The 17,995-nt window shown below is 39.5% G+C and overlaps 1 protein-coding gene across 1 annotated transcript; it reads left to right on the forward strand.

Annotated features, from left to right (window-relative positions):
• The first annotated feature begins 11,604 nt into the window (after window positions 1-11,604).
• On the forward strand, window positions 11,605-15,649 carry CP5 (Polyketide cyclase/dehydrase and lipid transport superfamily protein). Its single transcript, XM_068634037.2, has 6 exons — window positions 11,605-11,980; window positions 12,058-12,235; window positions 12,313-12,489; window positions 12,572-12,655; window positions 13,557-13,638; window positions 14,943-15,649. The coding sequence occupies exons 1-6, from the start codon at window positions 11,751-11,753 to the stop codon at window positions 15,380-15,382; spliced, it is 1,191 nt and encodes a 396-aa protein (XP_068490138.1). The 5' UTR covers window positions 11,605-11,750; the 3' UTR covers window positions 15,383-15,649.
• The last annotated feature ends 2,346 nt before the right edge of the window (window positions 15,650-17,995 follow it).

Consider the following 17,995-nt stretch of genomic DNA (forward strand, 5'->3'; position numbering starts at 1 on the left):
GCGGACCATGCGAATGCGTCCAGGTGACGCAAAATTACCGTCGCCACCTCATCCTGCTCCTATTGGCTCAGTAGTCAGCCCAGCTTGAAGATCTTACCCCCAATTTGCCTCTCCACCACGTTTTCTACCGGCTCGGGTCGCCTATACCGAGTGCTCTCAGCGCGAGACTCACTTCCACGACCTTCTCTTCTAGGTGTCGCCTCTGCGGGCGAGGCATCCCTGGATACTTCTTCCATGGGCGAGGCGTCCCCGGATACTTCTTCCATGGGCGAGGCCTCCCCAGGTACTCCTTCTAAGGGTGCGGCCTCCCTGGGCGCTTCCTCGACAAGTGTCTCCTCCGCGTGTACCGCCTCCTCCGAAGGCTCCGCCTCCATAGGCGTATTTGCACTGGGCGGACGTTTCACCACCATAAACACTCCCCTTTTCGTCTTTAGGCTATTCTCATAGCACTTCCGGGCCTCCTCCTGATCTGACTTGATCACGATCACCCGGCCACTAAGATCTGGCAACTTCATCTTCATGTGGCGTGTGGAAGCCACTGCCCTTAGCCTATTCAACACAGGCCTTTCCAACAAAATGTTATAGGCTGAATTGGCGTTCACAACTAGGTATCGGATGCACTCGGTAAGCGACGCCGTTCCATCTGTAAACGTCGTCCTCAGCTCCAGGTAGCCACGTACCTCCACTTGGTCCCCTGCGAACCCATACAGGCATCCCGTGTATGGCCTCAGCAGATCAGGGGACAACTGCAGCTTGTTGAACATGGACCAGAACATGATGTCTGCGGAGCTGCCCTGGTCCACGAGGACTCGGTGTACCCTTCTCCCAGAGGTGACGATCGAAATGACCACAGGGTCATTATCATGGGGGATGACATCGCGTAGGTCAGCCTTCGTAAACACAAGGTCTGCTTCCCACGGGTCATCCATTCCTTCTTCAGCTACTGAGTTCACCGAGCGCACGTACCTCTTGCGCTGAGAGGCAGTGCATCATCCTCCTGAGAAGCCACCAGAAATGGTGTGCACTTCTCCATGAATCGACATCTCATGTGCCTGATCCTCTTCTGGTACCGCCAGGGCCGTGACCGTACAAGACCCAGCCAGGTAGTCCTTCAGGAATCCACTCTTCACCAACTCGTCCAACTGATGGCCCAGCGCCAAGCAGTTGTTGATGTGATGCCCGAACGCTTGGTGGAACTCGCACCACGCGTCCTTGTGAGGTCCCAGCACTTTGTTAGTCTTCACTAGGGGCCTCAGCCTATCTGCTATGTTAGGCACGACGATTAGATTGTCCCCTCGTCTGGGGCCTCCTCGCCTCGTATGGCCGCTTTCTCTCTTGACCTTTCCTTCCGGTCGCGACCTCGTTCACCCTAGCGGGTTGTGCACGCGACGGTGCTCTTGGGCGTGCGGGTGCAACGCTTATGCGCTTCTCGCACACCTCGCCCTCTGTGGCGATGTGCTCCACCGCACGACGCCTTTTTTCTGCAAAGGTTCGGGAGTGGCTTCGGATGATTAACTCACAGAAAGGTCCAGGGCACATCCCCTTCCTGAACGCGTAGACGATCATCGGCTCCTCCGTGGTGCCAACCTTCACCACCTGCGCCCCGAAGCGATTGATGTATTCTTTCAAGGTTTCACCTTGATACTGCTTCACGTCGAAAAGATCGTACGACACAGGTGGAGGAGCCCGGTTCGCAATGTACTGCTCCCGGAACAGCTGTGAGAGCTACGCGAAGGAGGTGATGTGGCCGTCTAGGAGGCTGATGAACCAATCCATGGCCATGCCTGTTAACGTGCTCATGAAGATCTTGCACCTCACGGCGTCGGAGCCGCCAACTAGCATCATCTGCGTGTGGAACACATTTAGGTGCGCCTCGGGGTTTTCCATCCCCGTGAACGTCACCATAGGACCCACAGATGTGTGAGGGATCACCGCCTCCATGATCGACTGTGAGAACGGCGTGGAGAACTCCCTAGGTGGCGTGAAACATTCGCGATCTTCTGCTTCACGACTCCCAGGGTGGTTGCGCAACCCGCGACGCAACTCTTCGTTCACGCGACACAACTCTTCATTCCTTGCTTGTGACGCTGCCAGATCCGCCTGTATACGCTCTTGCTCAACCTTTGATGCCGCCATCGCTTCCTGTAGGCCTTGCATCATATCCATGACCTGCTGCATGGTCATGTCGTCACTCTCAGCGCGTGTCGAACTTTGCCTTGTTGTCTTCATTTCTTGCAGTTTCTTGAAGAACTTCGAACTGTAACGGTGGTTCTTGAAAATCCTTTGGTGAAAACGAGCGGAATCGCGAACGAACGGTAGAAACTCAAGAAAACTGGGGAACGAACGGTTGGAACTGATCAAGATCGAAAAGAATCGGTAGAAACTGAGCCAAACTGAAGAACAATCGGTGAAAACTGAGCAAACCACGAACAAACGGTAGAACTGAGAAAACTTCAACTACGAACAGCGAAAACTTGAGCTGGACCAAAAGCAATCGGTGTAATTGCGTAAACTTCAAGATGAACGGTAGATCTTGCAAGATTCTTGGAAAACTTCTCGAAAACTACTACTGAACCTCTTAACACTTGCGGTGGGACTGATGTTTTAGATCGGCCCTACGGTGGGCGCCGGATATTCCTGCTAGTTGACCAGAATGTGCTTCGTGCGTAGTTGTGACTCGCGTGTCAAGGACACCTTCGTCTTGGTTCCAGATCTTTACCCTACACCGCTGTGAGTACCTGAAACAGAGAGAACAAAGGGCGCCCTCGCGGTCGTTTGCACTCCGACGATCAAGTCAGTAGGCAGAAAACACTATGCACCTCCGTATTGGAACACCGAACTGCGATGTTCTGAAGGCGCGTAACTGTATTCTAACGAACTTCTCTCTAGTGCTCGAATCACTCGTGTGTACAGTGTGTACGCGTGCAAATGATTACAACGTACCTTACTAAGCTTCCAGAAAAGCTTATATACCTTGGGTTTCAGTGCTTACTGCCACGTGGCTTCTCTGATTTAAGCGCAACTCCACGTGGAAGGCTTTACGACACTGTAACCCAACTTAGGGAAATCCCAGCGTGTAAGTCTTCCTTCCTCGAAGTGCATCTGGCGCAAGGGGTGACTACCTGGGTGCCAACTCATGCGCCCCAACCTCTAGTCACTCGCCCTGGGTGTGTATCTGCCTTCCTCTCGTACCATGCACGTGGATTACCCCTGGGGCGTGGCCCTCTCCCGGGTCGTATCTATCCCAGGGATTCTCCAAAGGTGGCGTGGGTAGCCATGTCCTACACCCCATGCATGAGTACTTCACGAGTCGGGTTACTCCCTACTGGTACTGGGAATATGGCCTTGAAGCCACCTTTCTCTTCTCTTTATTACTGTTCTGAGGTATCGGGGCTCGAGGCCTCCTCGCCCGTACCGTGGCCTCTTATCGTGCCACCCCCTCCACGGTCTTCCCTTCCCGTGGGTATCGGGGGGGTGGCACCATCGGGGCCAAAGCACGCTCTTAGGACAACGAGTCGCCTTTAAGGTGGGAGACGCTTAAATCTGTCGACGCCTACACCTGGCGACGCCCACACCTGGAGACGCCCAAAGCGGTCAACACACTAACTTTCTTCCTTGGAGCCCCTTGGTGGGTCCCACCGTATGTTTGACTTTGGTCAACGCCCGAGGACGGGTCGATACTATGGATATCCACTAGGAGAGGATTTTATTAATGAAGGAAGAGGATTTTCACCTACACATTTGAAGTTCTTCCTTCTAGTCTTCTCACAAATTAAAAGAAGTCAAAGAGAAGATCAAGCCTAAAGATAAAGAAGTCTACAAACTCTTAAATAATAGGCTTCATATTAAATATCTCTCTTTATAGTTTCTTTTAAATTGTAAATAATATAGAATAATGTTTAGAAAGGTGCTTAGAGGGAAACATGAGACACCTCTTTTGTAAAAGCATCTTTAGGCTTTAGTTTAGCAAATTCTAGAAGCTTGGGGAGTGAGCTTAGTAAGGGGGGTGTGATCTTAGGAGTTTTTTGGGTAGCTTAGGGAATAAGCTATGTAAATGACCAGCCCTTACTCCTATAAAAGGAGGGCTTAGGTCCTTCACAATTCAGATTGGAATTTTATAGTAGAGAGACTATACTCAAATTTGGAGAGAAATTGTGAGTCTTGTGTCTTCTTCTTCCTTTGCCTTATCTTGTGAGCAATGGTGAGCTTCAAATGGCGGCACTCCATCACTTATCTTGGAACAAGGAACCAAGTGGCGTGAATGGCTTCTCCAATTCTCAAAGTCCAGCAAGCTTCTTCTATAAGTGTTCTTCTTCCTTTTATTCAATTTTCATTCGGTAGTTTTTAGTTTCCTAGTCTTTCCTTTCATTTGCACCGTTTTAAAGTTGTATTTCCAGCTTTGTTTCTTTGATTCTATTTGGTTCAGTAGCTTAGCATTTCAATTCTGTCCAGCTTTTCATTTCTTGTTCTTCATTCCTTGTGTTTGATTCCATTTGACAATATATGGACTTCCATATGAGTTTTGATTGGTGCTAAGTCTTGGTGAGTTATTGAATTAGAACATTGATCCAATTCTAAGTAAGGTGCCATTTATGACCAACTCAAGTTGCTCTTAAGAATGTCAAAGAATCATGTATTCTTGTTGTTACATTCACATCAAGGACACATTCTACATGTCATAAACTCTAGTGTAGAATAGTTTTTACATTTTTTGTCAAAAGTAGCATAGTTTAATTCTTTTGTATTTTTGTTGAAACATGCAAAGTGGTATCTAAAAATGCGAACCTAAGTTTAATTAGAGTTTCCTACTCCTAATTAAACTTAGGTCCAGCCCACATTTAGCCTAAGTGGAACGTAAGGTTCTAGAACTCCTAGCACATGGAAGAATTCTAGAACCTACCTCACTTGTGCTGAATTTAGGAGCCACCTTCCCATGTGCCAACATTTGAATTTCCCTCCAATTCTCTTTTCATTTTTAGCCCACTCTTGCTATATATAGAGGAGTTTGGGTCATGTAAATTCAAGATTAATACATGAGTGAATTGCTTCCAAAATTGTGCTAATTTCATTCTTTGCCCAAAACCTCCTAGGTTAGGCTCTTAATCTTCATAAACCTTCCCTTTCCAAGTAGAGTTGGTCTCACCACTCTCAAATCCTACTTCTCATGCACCTTCAAGGTCACCATCACTCTTAGGAGGACCTTGTTCCATCTGCAATCCATGAAGCTTCCGTAATCCATCAACAAAACCGAAAATAAGAAGACACAAATCCATCATTTGGTATCATGAGTTATGGTTCTTCAAGAGCTAAGTGTGCCTTCTTCTTTTCATTTTAATTTTTGTGTTTGATTCTAGATTCCTTGTTGTTCATCATTTCTATTCCTGTCGGTTGACCAAATCGTTCTTTGTGCGTAGCTAAAACCTGCGTATCAAGGACTCCTTCTTCTTCGTTCCAAACCTTCACCCTTCGTCGCCGTGAATACCTGAAATAGAGAGAACAAAGGGAGCTCTCGTGGCCGTTTGCACTCCGACACTCAAGTCAGTACTGGCGGAAAACACCGTGCACCTCCGTATCGGAACACCGCAACTACAATGTTCAGAAGGTGCGTAACTGAATTCTAACTGATTTCTCTCTCGTTCTCAAGTCACTCGTGCGTACAGTGTGTAAGCGTCAAATGAATAGAACGTACCTTAAACTCCTGACAACGAGAGCTTTTATACCTTGTCAGTGCTTCTGCCACGTGTCTCCTTCTAACTTAAGCGTGACTCTGTGTGGGAGGCCTTACGACGCTGTAACCTAACTTAGGGAAATCCCAACGTGTGAGTCTCCCTTCTCGAAGTGCAACTGGCACGAGATGATCCCTCAGGTGTCAACTCATACGCCTAACATCAGAGGGTTCATCCAGGCTGAGCGTATACTGCCCTCGCAAGTCCCATGTGTGCCGATCGCCACTGGAACGGAACTCTACTGAGTCGTATCGGTTCCAGTGGTTCTCTAGCGGTGGGGCGTACTGCCGCTTCCCTACACCTTCATGCATGGTCTTGGCGATCTGGGCTTCTTTATACTGATAGCTGGGATGTGGCCTTCGAGCCACCTTTCTGACTCATCTTCCTCTTCGGGTGCCGAGAGCCGAGGACTCCTCGCCCCTCCTCCCAGCCGACACCTCCTCGGTCCTCTTCCATGTGAACCTCACAAGACTCTCTCCTAACCAACTAAACCTTCTGTGTGGGCCCCTCCTCCGGGGGTCCCATGTCTACTTTGGTCAACGGTCAACGGTCAACCGAGACCCGGACGGTACAACTTCCATATTGTCTTGCTGTTTTTTAATTTTCGTTTTGAATTTGTGTGTTGTTTGGAAATTCCTATCGGTGCATCTTGTTCAATTGTACTTGAGCAATCCTTGTGCAATTTTGTGTAGGATTCCATATAGTTTGTGTTGTTGTTCTGTTTCTAGTTTATTTGAGTCTTTATTGCAATTTTAATTGGTTCATATTGTGTTCATTTGAGTCATTTTGACTTTTGAATCCAATTGTGTTTTGTCAAGTCATGTTTCTCCTAATTTGTCATCAATTCCATGTAGTGTTGATTTTGTTGATAATTTTGGTTTCTTGATTTGATTTGAGTCCAGATCTTTAATTCTGTGTTTGTTGATCCTTTGGTGCATTTTTCTTTTAGTTTGAGTTCATATTTGTGTGCTAGATCCATACAAATTCATATACATCCACTCCATTGTGTTTTTGAAGTTCTTCATTCTGTTTTTAAATTCCAGAATTAGGATTACTCTGTTTTTCAAATTATGTGTTGGCTGTTTTTTTTGTTATGAAATTCAAATACGTTGAAGAAAAACTATGAAAATCTGGATCTATACAGTTTGATGTATTAGAAAATCAAGAAAAAAAGGAATCAGATCAAAAGACAAAATAAAGAAAAAATGATAAATTAAACAAAAGAAGTGTGCATCCTGGCGCCAAAATATATAGTAGTTGGAAAAGAATTTTGAAAATTTTATCACAATTATTTGGTGCGTAGTTTTGGTATGATTCCAGCTTCAAAAGTTTGCTAAGACCTTGAATTGTTTGTGGTTAAAATTTCAGAATCAAATTCAAAATAGATAGCTCAGCATAAATATTTTAAGTCACGCTTTGTGGACCTAAATTTTCCAGTAGTGCTGTTTTGGTTTTTCTAATCAATTCTAGTGCCTTTCTTTAGGTTCCATTGGTGTGCCATCCTTTGTTGAGTGCCTATTTTTATTGCTTGTCCAATATTATTCAAAACTCTTTCTAAGTTGTGTCATATAATTCAAATCCTTTTGCTGTTGTCCTATTTTAAAATTTGAATTGTTTCTTGCTTTCATTTCTTGACCTCTAAATTGTTGGTGGACGAAATTCAATTGGTGCTTGTTAAGTGGAATTGACCTTGTGGTGAGTCTATCCCTACTTAATAGGTACTGTTTTGAATATTTTAATTGGCTAACCATAAGAGGTTAAGACAAGGAGCTGCAACAAATACAAACACATACACTTTCTAGAACACAACAAGGAAGATCAATCACAAGCCAAAGAGTGCATAGTTTAGGAAATCTGAATTTTATTTTTGTGTAATTCAATTTCTTTGTATTCCTTTGAGTTGTAATTACATTTAACCTTGATTAATTAATGGATTAATCACGTGTAGACGGTGAGTGTGTCTTCAATGGCTCCAAGTGTCTAGAAGCCTCACCTTAGGAATCATCTAGTTTAAAGCTTTGTAGTTAGCAATCTTTAATTTGTGCTTAGTTAATTGCTTTACGTTAATTACTTGTCTTGCATTGTTTAATTGCTTTGCATTGTTTTCCTTTGCATAAAAATTGACTTTTCATTCCTAATTGTGATCTAAGTAATTTACTTAGAAAAAGAATTGTGTGAAGTTTTGAGGGATACGTTTTGGCAAGGAAAGACTTGGTACTTAAGAGATCCTAGTGATCCACCTCTCTTTCCTGGAAAGCTACCTTCATTACTTTCCTTTTCTTTCTTGAGATAAAATACTTTTAAACACAAAGCTTTAGTCATGTCAACTCACTCTTCTAAATCTAGTGAAAGTGATATAAAGTCCATTAAAACTCTTTTAAAACAATTAGCCAATGACTTTCAATCATTCTCATATAGACAATTGGAACATGAGGTACAAATCAAAGAGTTGAAAATGGCTAAAGAAAAGGATGAAAGCCCACAAAAATCTAATATATATATATATTCACATGCATCTAGTTCTCACAATCATGAATCTTTTGGGGAAGAAAGTCTTAGGATAAATGAATATTATCAACCACCCCCTAGGAGAACTAGAAGAGAAAGAAAAGAACAAGAGAGTCCAAGAGAGGTTAGGGTAGATCTACCTCATTTGTGCCTTCCTATTTTCGGTTTTGTTGATGAATTGCAGAAGCTACACGGATTGGAGATGGAACAAGGTCCTCCTGAGAGTGGTGGTGACCTTGAAGGTGCATGATAGGTAGGATTTGAGAGTGGTGAGGCCAACTCTACTTGGAAAGGGCGAATTTGTGAAGATTAAAAGCCTAACCTAGGAGGTTTTGGGCAAAGAGTGATATTGACACAATTTTGGCAGCAATTCACTCATGTATTAATCTTGCATTTACATGACCCAAACTCCTCTATATATAGCAAGAGTGGGCTGAATATGAAAAGAGAATTGGAGGGAATTTCAAATGAAAAGAACTTTGAAAGTGGCGCCCATTTTTACACTTAGCACATGGAGTACATGTAGCATATTTAACATGTGATGGAAAACATTTAACACATGTTAAATATGAAATATGTGGAAAATGTGCCTTGGTTAAACATAATCGGCCTTGGTTAAAATTAGGTGTTTTAGAAATCCTAATTTAACAAAGGTTGGTTTTTAGGTGCCAAATTTCATCTAAGGAAAAATTACAAATAAAATTCCTAATCTAATTTTGACAATAAATTAAAGTCTACTCTACACTAGAGTTTTTGGCATGTAAAATGCGTCCTCTTGACCCCTCTTGATCATAACTCTAGTGGTTGCCTTAATTTGACATGTTTGGTGGCCTTTCAATAGATTAGTGTTGGGGCCTCTTCCATCACCACGTAAGCTGGGGCCCACAAATAGTATGATTTAACGTAAGTTAACACCCAGATACGAGAGAGACCTAAATCACGAGAGGATCATGCATGGGGTGTGTATAGTACATTCAAGTACAACACATACAAGTGTTCCCTGGAGGCGCTAAGGCCCGTAAGGGTTAGGGTTTCCAGGGAAAGACTGCATGCATGACACGTGAATAATTAGGGCACCCACAGAACAGAGGGCGCTGCAGCGCTGGTACATGAGTTGGTACCTTGGTGGCCATACTGTTAGAGATATTGCACTCTAGAAGAGGCAAGTCTTGTGTCGCGGCTGCACTAAGTTTGTGCAACGCGTCACAAGATGCCTCACTAGTAACCCTAATTCCACTTAAGGAAAGATCCTCGTGGGACAAGGAGTTGACCTAGATACAATCTATATAAAGGGTGGTAAGAACCCTAGAAAAGGTATGTCGTTTCTAAGACTGAAACTACTTTACTGTTTCTTAGCCTAATATTGACTTGATCGTCGGAGTGCAATCAACAGGTAGGGCCCCCTCTGTTTCAACGGAGCCACTCTCAGTTACCCAAGGAGAGAGCGAAAACCACCAGGAGATAGGAGTAACCACCATCTACCTCTGGAGTCAACGACGGCTAAGTCAACCGGCGAGAACATGGATAATATTGTTTATCCAATCAATAATGTGAGGTCATACGTCCATACTCAAGGTCTACTTGACATTGCACGTGAGAGAAGCAACAACGACAACTATGACCACAACTATTGTGACCACGTGATCCATTCTAAGAATTATATGTATCACCAATCAAGACATTTTGCTAAGAAGGTTGAATGTAGAAGGAGAAATGTCTGAACTTCTTTAATTGAAAGAGGATTGGTATTGTTTTCAATAATTATGATAATAAGATTGTATTGTTCAACTAATCATTTCATAATAACATTAAAATTTTCACAATAAATAGATTCGAAGCCGATGCTTCAAGAAGAGTTTTATTGAATTATCTTAAAAAATACTAGCACAAACCTTAATTTGTAGTTGGTTAAATTTATTTGTGAAAATGATTGTAATTTTTTTTATAAGAGCGTTCACTTTAAAAAAAAAATTCATGATAAAAAAGTATATTAAATCCATGAGAGTAACATTGAATATTTTGTTATTAGGAAAGATAGATACACATGATTAACTATTTGTACTTCACAATTGAATATTTTGTTATTAGGAAAGATAGATACACATAATTAACTATTTGCACTCCACAATCAGAAATCTTAGTGAAAATGAAGAATGTATCACATAAATTTGATGTCTGATGTCTGTGTACTTTGATTAGTATTTTAATTAGGGCTGTGATAGGAAAAAAATCCCTTTAACCATTTTCTTGAAATCTTATGTGATAAAATAAATAGTAATAATTTTTTTTTAAAGTTATCGTATACCATATAAAAAAACACTATTACTCACTTGAGGAAAAATAGAGAGTATAAAATGCTCTAATAATTCTTTTATTTTAATATGAGTACAATATTAGAATTTACAAATATACAATTATGAATAACTAATTAACTAATTTTCAAATCATTAAACTAATATTTTCCCAGAAAATAAATCTATGAGGAGACAATTGAATATTTATCCTATATACAATATCCATACCTTTGATATCAATTGGTGAGAACCCTAAACAAATGAGGAACTACAACCACAATTTAATAAAAATATAATTTATAAGATTCCTGGATGATGTGGCAAGTCTGGCAATTTAACAATTAAATGAGAAATTTACATATTACTTGAAACTCGGGATAAAACTATTGAATATAGAATAAAAACATAAAAAAAAGATAAATATTAAAGAAATTTTATAAAAGTTTAGCAACTGAAAAGTAATTAACTTTTTATTTTTCAACTTAAGGTTGGGAACTGCTAAATGGCGTCACCCTTAATTGTTCATTATGCATAACAGATTTATTTACTATATTAAGCAAACTATTCATAAAAGGAAAATAATCAATACATCATTCTTACTATGTAATCGTTTCGAAATTTATTATTTACCAATTATTATTTATACCATCATTATGATAACTTTTTTTATTATGTTTTGATAAGATAATTTTATACTTAAGTAAATAAATAAATAAATATTTTTTAAAAGATAGTTATATAATATTTATAACATTAATGTATTAAATTATATATATTTGAATGTAATAAAAATAGATACATTCTATAATTTACTTTAAAAGAGAGTGTAAGCAGCATTATTGATTATTAAGTAATTTGAAAAAAATAGTTTATTGATTGGTTGGTTGTAGAAACAGGTAGCAACTATTAAACTTATTTGAAGGGTTGACATTATGAAATAAAATAGTGAAATAATTAATAATAATTAAGAAAATGATAATGTTTGTTTGTACTAAGGGTAGGGGCCCTACGATAATCCCGGAAAGAGGTGTTGTGACCGCTTATCTGGTAATCCTTATCCGCAATGAATCGTTGAGCAAGAGAATTGAGTGAGCCCATATATTTTTCTCACTCTTCACTTCTTTTTATTTCTCTCTCTCTCTCTCTCTCTCTCTGCTCTCTTATTCTGGTGGGCATTCATTCACTCTTCCTACAACCAAACCCTTCTTTCTATCCATCCACCATGCCCATTCCTCTCTTCCCCACACCAACTATTATCATTCCCATCATCACTGACCTCGCCGTCTTTATTACTCCCCTCTGGATTGCAGTAATCGTCGGCGTCATCCTGGGCTGGGCCTGGAAGCCCAAATGGGCTTTCGACCCAAAACACGCTCTCCAAAAGCTTCGCCCCCCTCGCTCCCCCAATCCCCCAGACCACACCGCATTCACCTACTCCACCACCTCCACCAGGTCCCTTCTTCTGCCAATTTCCATGCAATTCCTAATTTCCGTTTCATTTCTTTCTAATTTCGCTTCCTCGCGTGCAGTGCCGGGAGTTCCTCCGCGCGGGAGAAAGACGCCAGCGGGAATGCGGTGGTGACGGAACACGATTTGCTGCACTTGTGGAAGTTGGTTGAGGAGAAAGATGGAGGCCCCGCGTGGATTCAGATGATGGACCGTTCTACCCCCACCATGAGCTACCAAGCGTGGCGTAGGGATCCTGAGGTACGTCTTACCTTTCTGGATTGGTTCATTGATTGATTAATTGAACGGTCTCATGACTGATGGTACTTGTGTGGTAGACTGGACCGCCGCAGTACCGTAGCAGAACGGTGTTCGAGGACGCGAGTCCCGAGTTGGTGAGGGATTTCTTTTGGGACGACGAGTTTCGGTTGAACTGGGATGACATGCTTATACATGCTTCGACTATACAAGAGTGTGCTCTCACTGGAGCCATGATGGTGCACTGGGTGCGCAAGGTTAGTTTCTTCTACTCTCTTAGTAATGCAACCATGAGAAGTACTCACGTTGTTTGTTGATGTTGAGCAATTGTGGCTACAGTTTCCCTTTTTTTGCAGTGACAGAGAGTATATCATAGGGAGGCGAATTTGGGACGCTGCCCAAATTTACTACTGTGTCACAAAGGTTCCTTCCTATCATATTAATTGCAAATTGAAATGCCTTCTCTTTTGTCTTCTCATTAATTGCGAATGAAATGCCTTCTCATTGCTGTTCTCTTTTGTGTGCTTGGTAATTTTTCATAAGCCTCATCCTTCCTAAATATTTATTCAAGAAAATAAAAATAAATAAATAAATAAACTTCTCACTAGACTAAAATTTAAATTAAATTCTAGAATAAATTTACGCTCTGGCTAATTCATAAATACTTCTAAAACAGAAGTTAGTTTTACCCTATGGAGAAGCTTAAGTTAATTTTTACCTATGTTCATTCCGTTTTTTTCGTTTATTTCCCTCTAAAAGTGCTTGTGGAGAATTTTGTCCAAACAAATCTTTATTCTAATCTCTTATGTATAAACTAATTTTATCTATTACAGGACCTTTTTTCTTTTATAATAGTTTGTGAAGTATATCTAATTAGATTTTAATTTTACCGTTTGCTTTATCTCCATTATGAAATTATGGTTGGGTGGGTCAGCTTGGTACTTACATTATGTATACTGCTTTATTTGGCTTGTGTTTTATTTTTTTGAGTCCGTCCTTTATGTTAAATTGTTTATTTGGTTTGGCTTGTGTGTGAAGAGTTATAGAGCTAGTTTTTACTGACCTTTTCGGTAGTCTTGTTATAATGGGGGGGAACTAAATGTTAAACTAGTAGAGGTTTGTGTACACTGCATAGTCGTCTTACACTTATTTGACTTGAGTCTTTTTGGAAGTATTAATCAAATTTAACTTATTGGAATTAAATAAGCTGTTTTCAATTTGGAACAGTGGCTGTTTGGTAATTATGATATGTTTTCATATTTTCAGGAACCATCTTTTATCTGGTTGTGATATTATTGACTTGTGGCTTGTTTTGCTTCTTCAGGGAGTACCTTGCCCATCCATGCCAAGGCATAACAAACCTAAACGAGTTGATTTATTTTATTCAAGCTGGTGCATTCGTGCAGGTAGCAGGCAGTTTAGAGCTTGATTCTTGAAAGTACTCTTTATTTAACCGGCATTTCAGTTGTTTAGAAATTATTATCAGTTCGTGTTTGTGCATATCAATATTATGAACTATGATTTTAGGAAAACTTACCAGTATGCAGTTTGGAAACTGGGGTTGGAAGGTTTTCCTTATCTATCTTAATAGGTTTGAGAACATAATCAGTGAAGGCTTTCAGATATTTTATTTGGAATGGTTCTCTTGTCTTCAGATACATATTATAGTTCTACTTCCGAACGTTAATGCTCACATTCAACCTTTGACGTATGGTTTACCCTTTTCTATCTTGTGATTTTGTCCACTGCCAAGCGTTATTTCACCTTAAATGGAAAAAATACAATTTATGTGAAACCATTTAGAGCAACATTATATTAATTATTTCTCAGTATTTTCTGAGGTCTTGTTCCATTCCTTTTAATTGGGCTGGTTACCATTTTATTACACTTTTGTCTATTGAGACTCTTTTTGGTCTTCTTTAATGACCAAAGTACCAAACCTCCTTAGGTTAGTTTATCCATCCTATAAACTTTCTGTCGTTTACATTCATATTTCATTTGATTTTCTCTTGTATTTCATTCATCTACCTCTGCAGTCAGCATCCCATTTTCTGCTGCATATAGTATTTTTATCTCTTGACACTTCACTGGCTAAATTTTTCTACCATGCATCATATTGGTCTTATAGATGTTTTAGCATTTTGGTGTGCTAGTCTCAATCTATACTTAAAACGTAATTTGTGTTATGATACCTAATTTCAATCTCTGTAATATTACCAACTTGCATCTGACTGAACCTGGGTTTCATGTTGTCTACTCCTACTTGAACTCTCTTTTTGAGTCTTTCTCACAAAATTCTCTTAAAATTTCAAATCCAACTGGGTTTGGATTGAACGGGTTTTGGTTCTTATAACTGATGGAACATGACCATACTCTTTTATTTTCCTCAATGTAGAATTTTATCAATTGGATGCCAAAGAGATCTTTAACGGGGTTTTCTTCTATTTTGTGCTTATTGGTCTCGGTCTAAAAACTTTAAATACACCCTATTAAATGCTTTAAATTACTTTCATAAATATTAAGTGACTTTTGTATTTTTGATATATTACGTACTTTTCTTTGAGTAAGAAGTTTTTCTTCTTGACTACTCATCATGTGCCAATGGGAACATAACATAATACACAAACCATCTATAAATTTTCTATTATGTTCGTTAATAGTTTTTCAGATAATATATACTTATGTGCATCTGTTGCTTATCTGGATCCAGTTAAATCAAGAAAAGATGGCCAGCTGACTTCGTGTGAAATACTACTGTTTCATCACGAAGATATGGGCATACCATGGGAAATCGCAAAGCTTGGAGTTCGACAGGGTATGTGGGGAGCTGTCAAGAAGTTTGATCCTGGACTACGAACATATGAGAAACAAAGGGCTTCTGGTGTACCATTATCACCCTGTGCTCGTGCTGCTAATATCAACACTAAAATCAGTGTGGACTACCTGAGGTCTCTGGAAAACACAACCACCGATTTGTTGGAGATTGAAAATCAAGATTCTTCTGACAAACCAGTTGGGAGGAACATACCTAAGCTTCTAATTGTTGGTGGAGCCATTGCTCTTGCCTGCACTCTTGATCAAGGACTACTAACTAAGGCAGTTATATTTGGAGTAGCCCGAAGGTTTGCGAAAATGGGAAGGAGGTTGTGACATATTTTGCTTTTTGTTTTCAGAAAATGCCGGCCAATTTCCTCTAGCAGTGGAATTAGAAATTAAGATGTTACTTGCTTTGGAGCTACTGTTTATTGTGGATCTAGTTGGCAGCCATGGTTCAAGAGGAACGCTATTATTCTTTCTTCATTTTGTTTGATCTACGAGGTAGCTTTTACCTGGAAATACGAAATAGGAATATTGTATCTTTATGTCGTTAAAGAATCTCGAGCGGCAGAATAACATCAATATCCAGGTTTTTCTTCAGTTCATGTCCTTTCATTGTTAGCCTTGGCCGTCTGAATGTATATCATCTTTTCCTAGCGCTTGGTTTTGAGAAATACAGTGAAAAAGGTATGGTAGCTTTCAAAATTATTTGCATGAATGTTTATTCTGCTTGTCAAGTCTCTGTAGATAAAATGAGAAAACCAGTAGTTGATGAATAATTCAAGTATCACTCTCAGGGTACGTGGTTGAATTTCGATTTATTTATTGCTCCAATCGTGGTTTACTCGTAATAATTAATACTATTCTTTAATATTATATACTATGTTAATAATGAACTTGCATAATGTTACAAGAAAGAAAGCTAGGTAAACTTTTAAATTAACATCAAAATATCATATATTTCTTTGGTTATAAAATATTAAAAGTTTAATAAACAGCCATGTGTAAATTTTCTATGAGTGTTGTGTTCTTGAATAAATAAAACCAAAACAATAAAGTTCAAATCAGTCTTCTATTATTGATTGTGATTAGATTTTTGCCTCTCCAAAATTTTGGATTGTTAGGGACCCAACTTGTTCACAATTTTCAGTTAAATTGGAAAATGTATATATATATATATATATATATATATATGTATATATGTATATATGTGTGTGTGTTTTTGGGTTTTTTTGTGTGGGAAAATACCTGGGTGATTTCGCACCACTAAGTCAAGAATATTTTATATAAAAAAGTGAAGACATCAATCTTAACCCAAATTGTGTATGTGGATTTTATTTTTTATATATTGCTTTTTATGCTCATTTCTACTCCAACTCCATGACAAACTTACTTGGAATTTTAACAATTATTCCTTTAATCGTGAGTTTCTTTTGGTACTTTTGTGGTACTTTTGTGCAAATAACAATTATACCGTTGTTTTTTATCACAATGGGACACACTTACTTAAAACCCATTGTTGTGAAGACTTTCGATAATAAAAATTTTAACTATACAAAATTCAACTACATTGTTTATGTTCAATCTACATTCACCATACCAGTTTGTTAAGAAGAAACATAATTCACTGGATTGTCTAATTAATTAACTAATAAATGCAAAAGCAGAGAATGAGAACATAAAACATGGTAGAACAGAGTATGAAAATCACATTTAAACATTTTTTGTGGTTTGACCATAACTAGTTTACGTTATTATGATAATTTCTGAGATTTACAACTCAAACTTTCTTTCTAAATCTTCACACTGAAACTCTCAACTCTTATGTAACTCTCTTATGTAACTGTCAAGTTCAAGTTCCTAAGTAAAAGACCAAAAGTAATTGTCTTACAACTTTTCACAAAAGATGTTTCTCATACAAACAAACCAAACATGTGTGTAGTGGTTCAATTTCAAACTAACATGTGGTTTAATTTCAAATTAACATGAGGCGTCAACAGTTACAGGAAAATTAAACAAAAGAGCTATACGATCCAAAATATTAGTTTTTCAACAGACTCTAATATCCATTAGATGGTCTTAAACCACTAGACGATGACAAACTACTAGATGTCTCAAACCACTATACGGTCTAGCACCTCTAGACAGTCTAGGTAATAGAAAGCAAGCGATGTGGAAACATGTTTCAAGTTTGTCACGCCAAACTTGTCAAGGATTTTTCTGAGATATTGCCAAGACTTGGAGTAGTATCCATCATTGGAAGCATTTTTGAAAGAGTTTTTCTTAGCAAGTTGGGCTTCCACCTTCATTGCAAGATGAACTAAAGAGCCCAATGATGAATACTCTTGTAACTCAACAATGTCTTGAATATCCTTCCTAAGACCACTCACAAACCTAGCAATCATAGCTTCCTCACTTTCTTCTAATTCAATTTTAAGCACAAGCGTCTCAAGCTCCTTATAATATTCATCCACATTTAGCGTGCCTTGTTGAAACCGTTGGAGTCTCAACATGAGGTCTTTCCTAAAATGTGGGGGCACAAACCTAGCGCGCATATGATCCTTTAAAGAGTTCCAAGAGTTCACGGGAGGACCCTTGTGATAGATAATGTCCTTTACAATTCCATGCCACCATTTCATGGCATAATCACTAAACTCTAGGGTGGCTAGCTTAAGCTTATGCTCATCTTGGATCTCTTGGATCTCAAATATTTGTTCACACTTAGCCTCCCAATCTAAATATACATTAGGATCACTAGAGCCATTAAAACAAGGTAGCTTGACCGAAGGAAGCCTAGACTTTGCATCATGATAGAAGCCATTGCCGTAGTGAGTTCTTTCCCCTTGGTGATGATGTCTTTGTCCATGGACTTGGGGTGGAGTTCTCCTTCTCCTATGCTCATCTTCACGGCCAAAATCATTGGAAGAAGCTCTTGTTGAAGGTCTA

This window comes from Phaseolus vulgaris, chromosome 7 (assembly GCF_051622355.1).
Source record: "Phaseolus vulgaris cultivar YP4 chromosome 7, ASM5162235v1, whole genome shotgun sequence".
Classification (NCBI taxonomy): Eukaryota; Viridiplantae; Streptophyta; class Magnoliopsida; order Fabales; family Fabaceae; genus Phaseolus; species Phaseolus vulgaris.

What these genes read in the sequence shown, in the direction of transcription:
- CP5 (XM_068634037.2), top strand. Translation starts at nt 11,751, where the DNA reads ATGCCCATTCCTCTCTTCCCCACACCAACTATTATCATTCCCATCATC. An exon ending in TGGTGCACTGGGTGCGCAAG is followed by an intron (nt 12,490 to 12,571) that starts GTTAGTTTCTTC and finishes TTGTGGCTACAG; the next exon opens with TTTCCCTTTTTTTGCAGTGA. An exon ending in AAGCTGGTGCATTCGTGCAG is followed by an intron (nt 13,639 to 14,942) that starts GTAGCAGGCAGT and finishes ATCTGGATCCAG; the next exon opens with TTAAATCAAGAAAAGATGGC.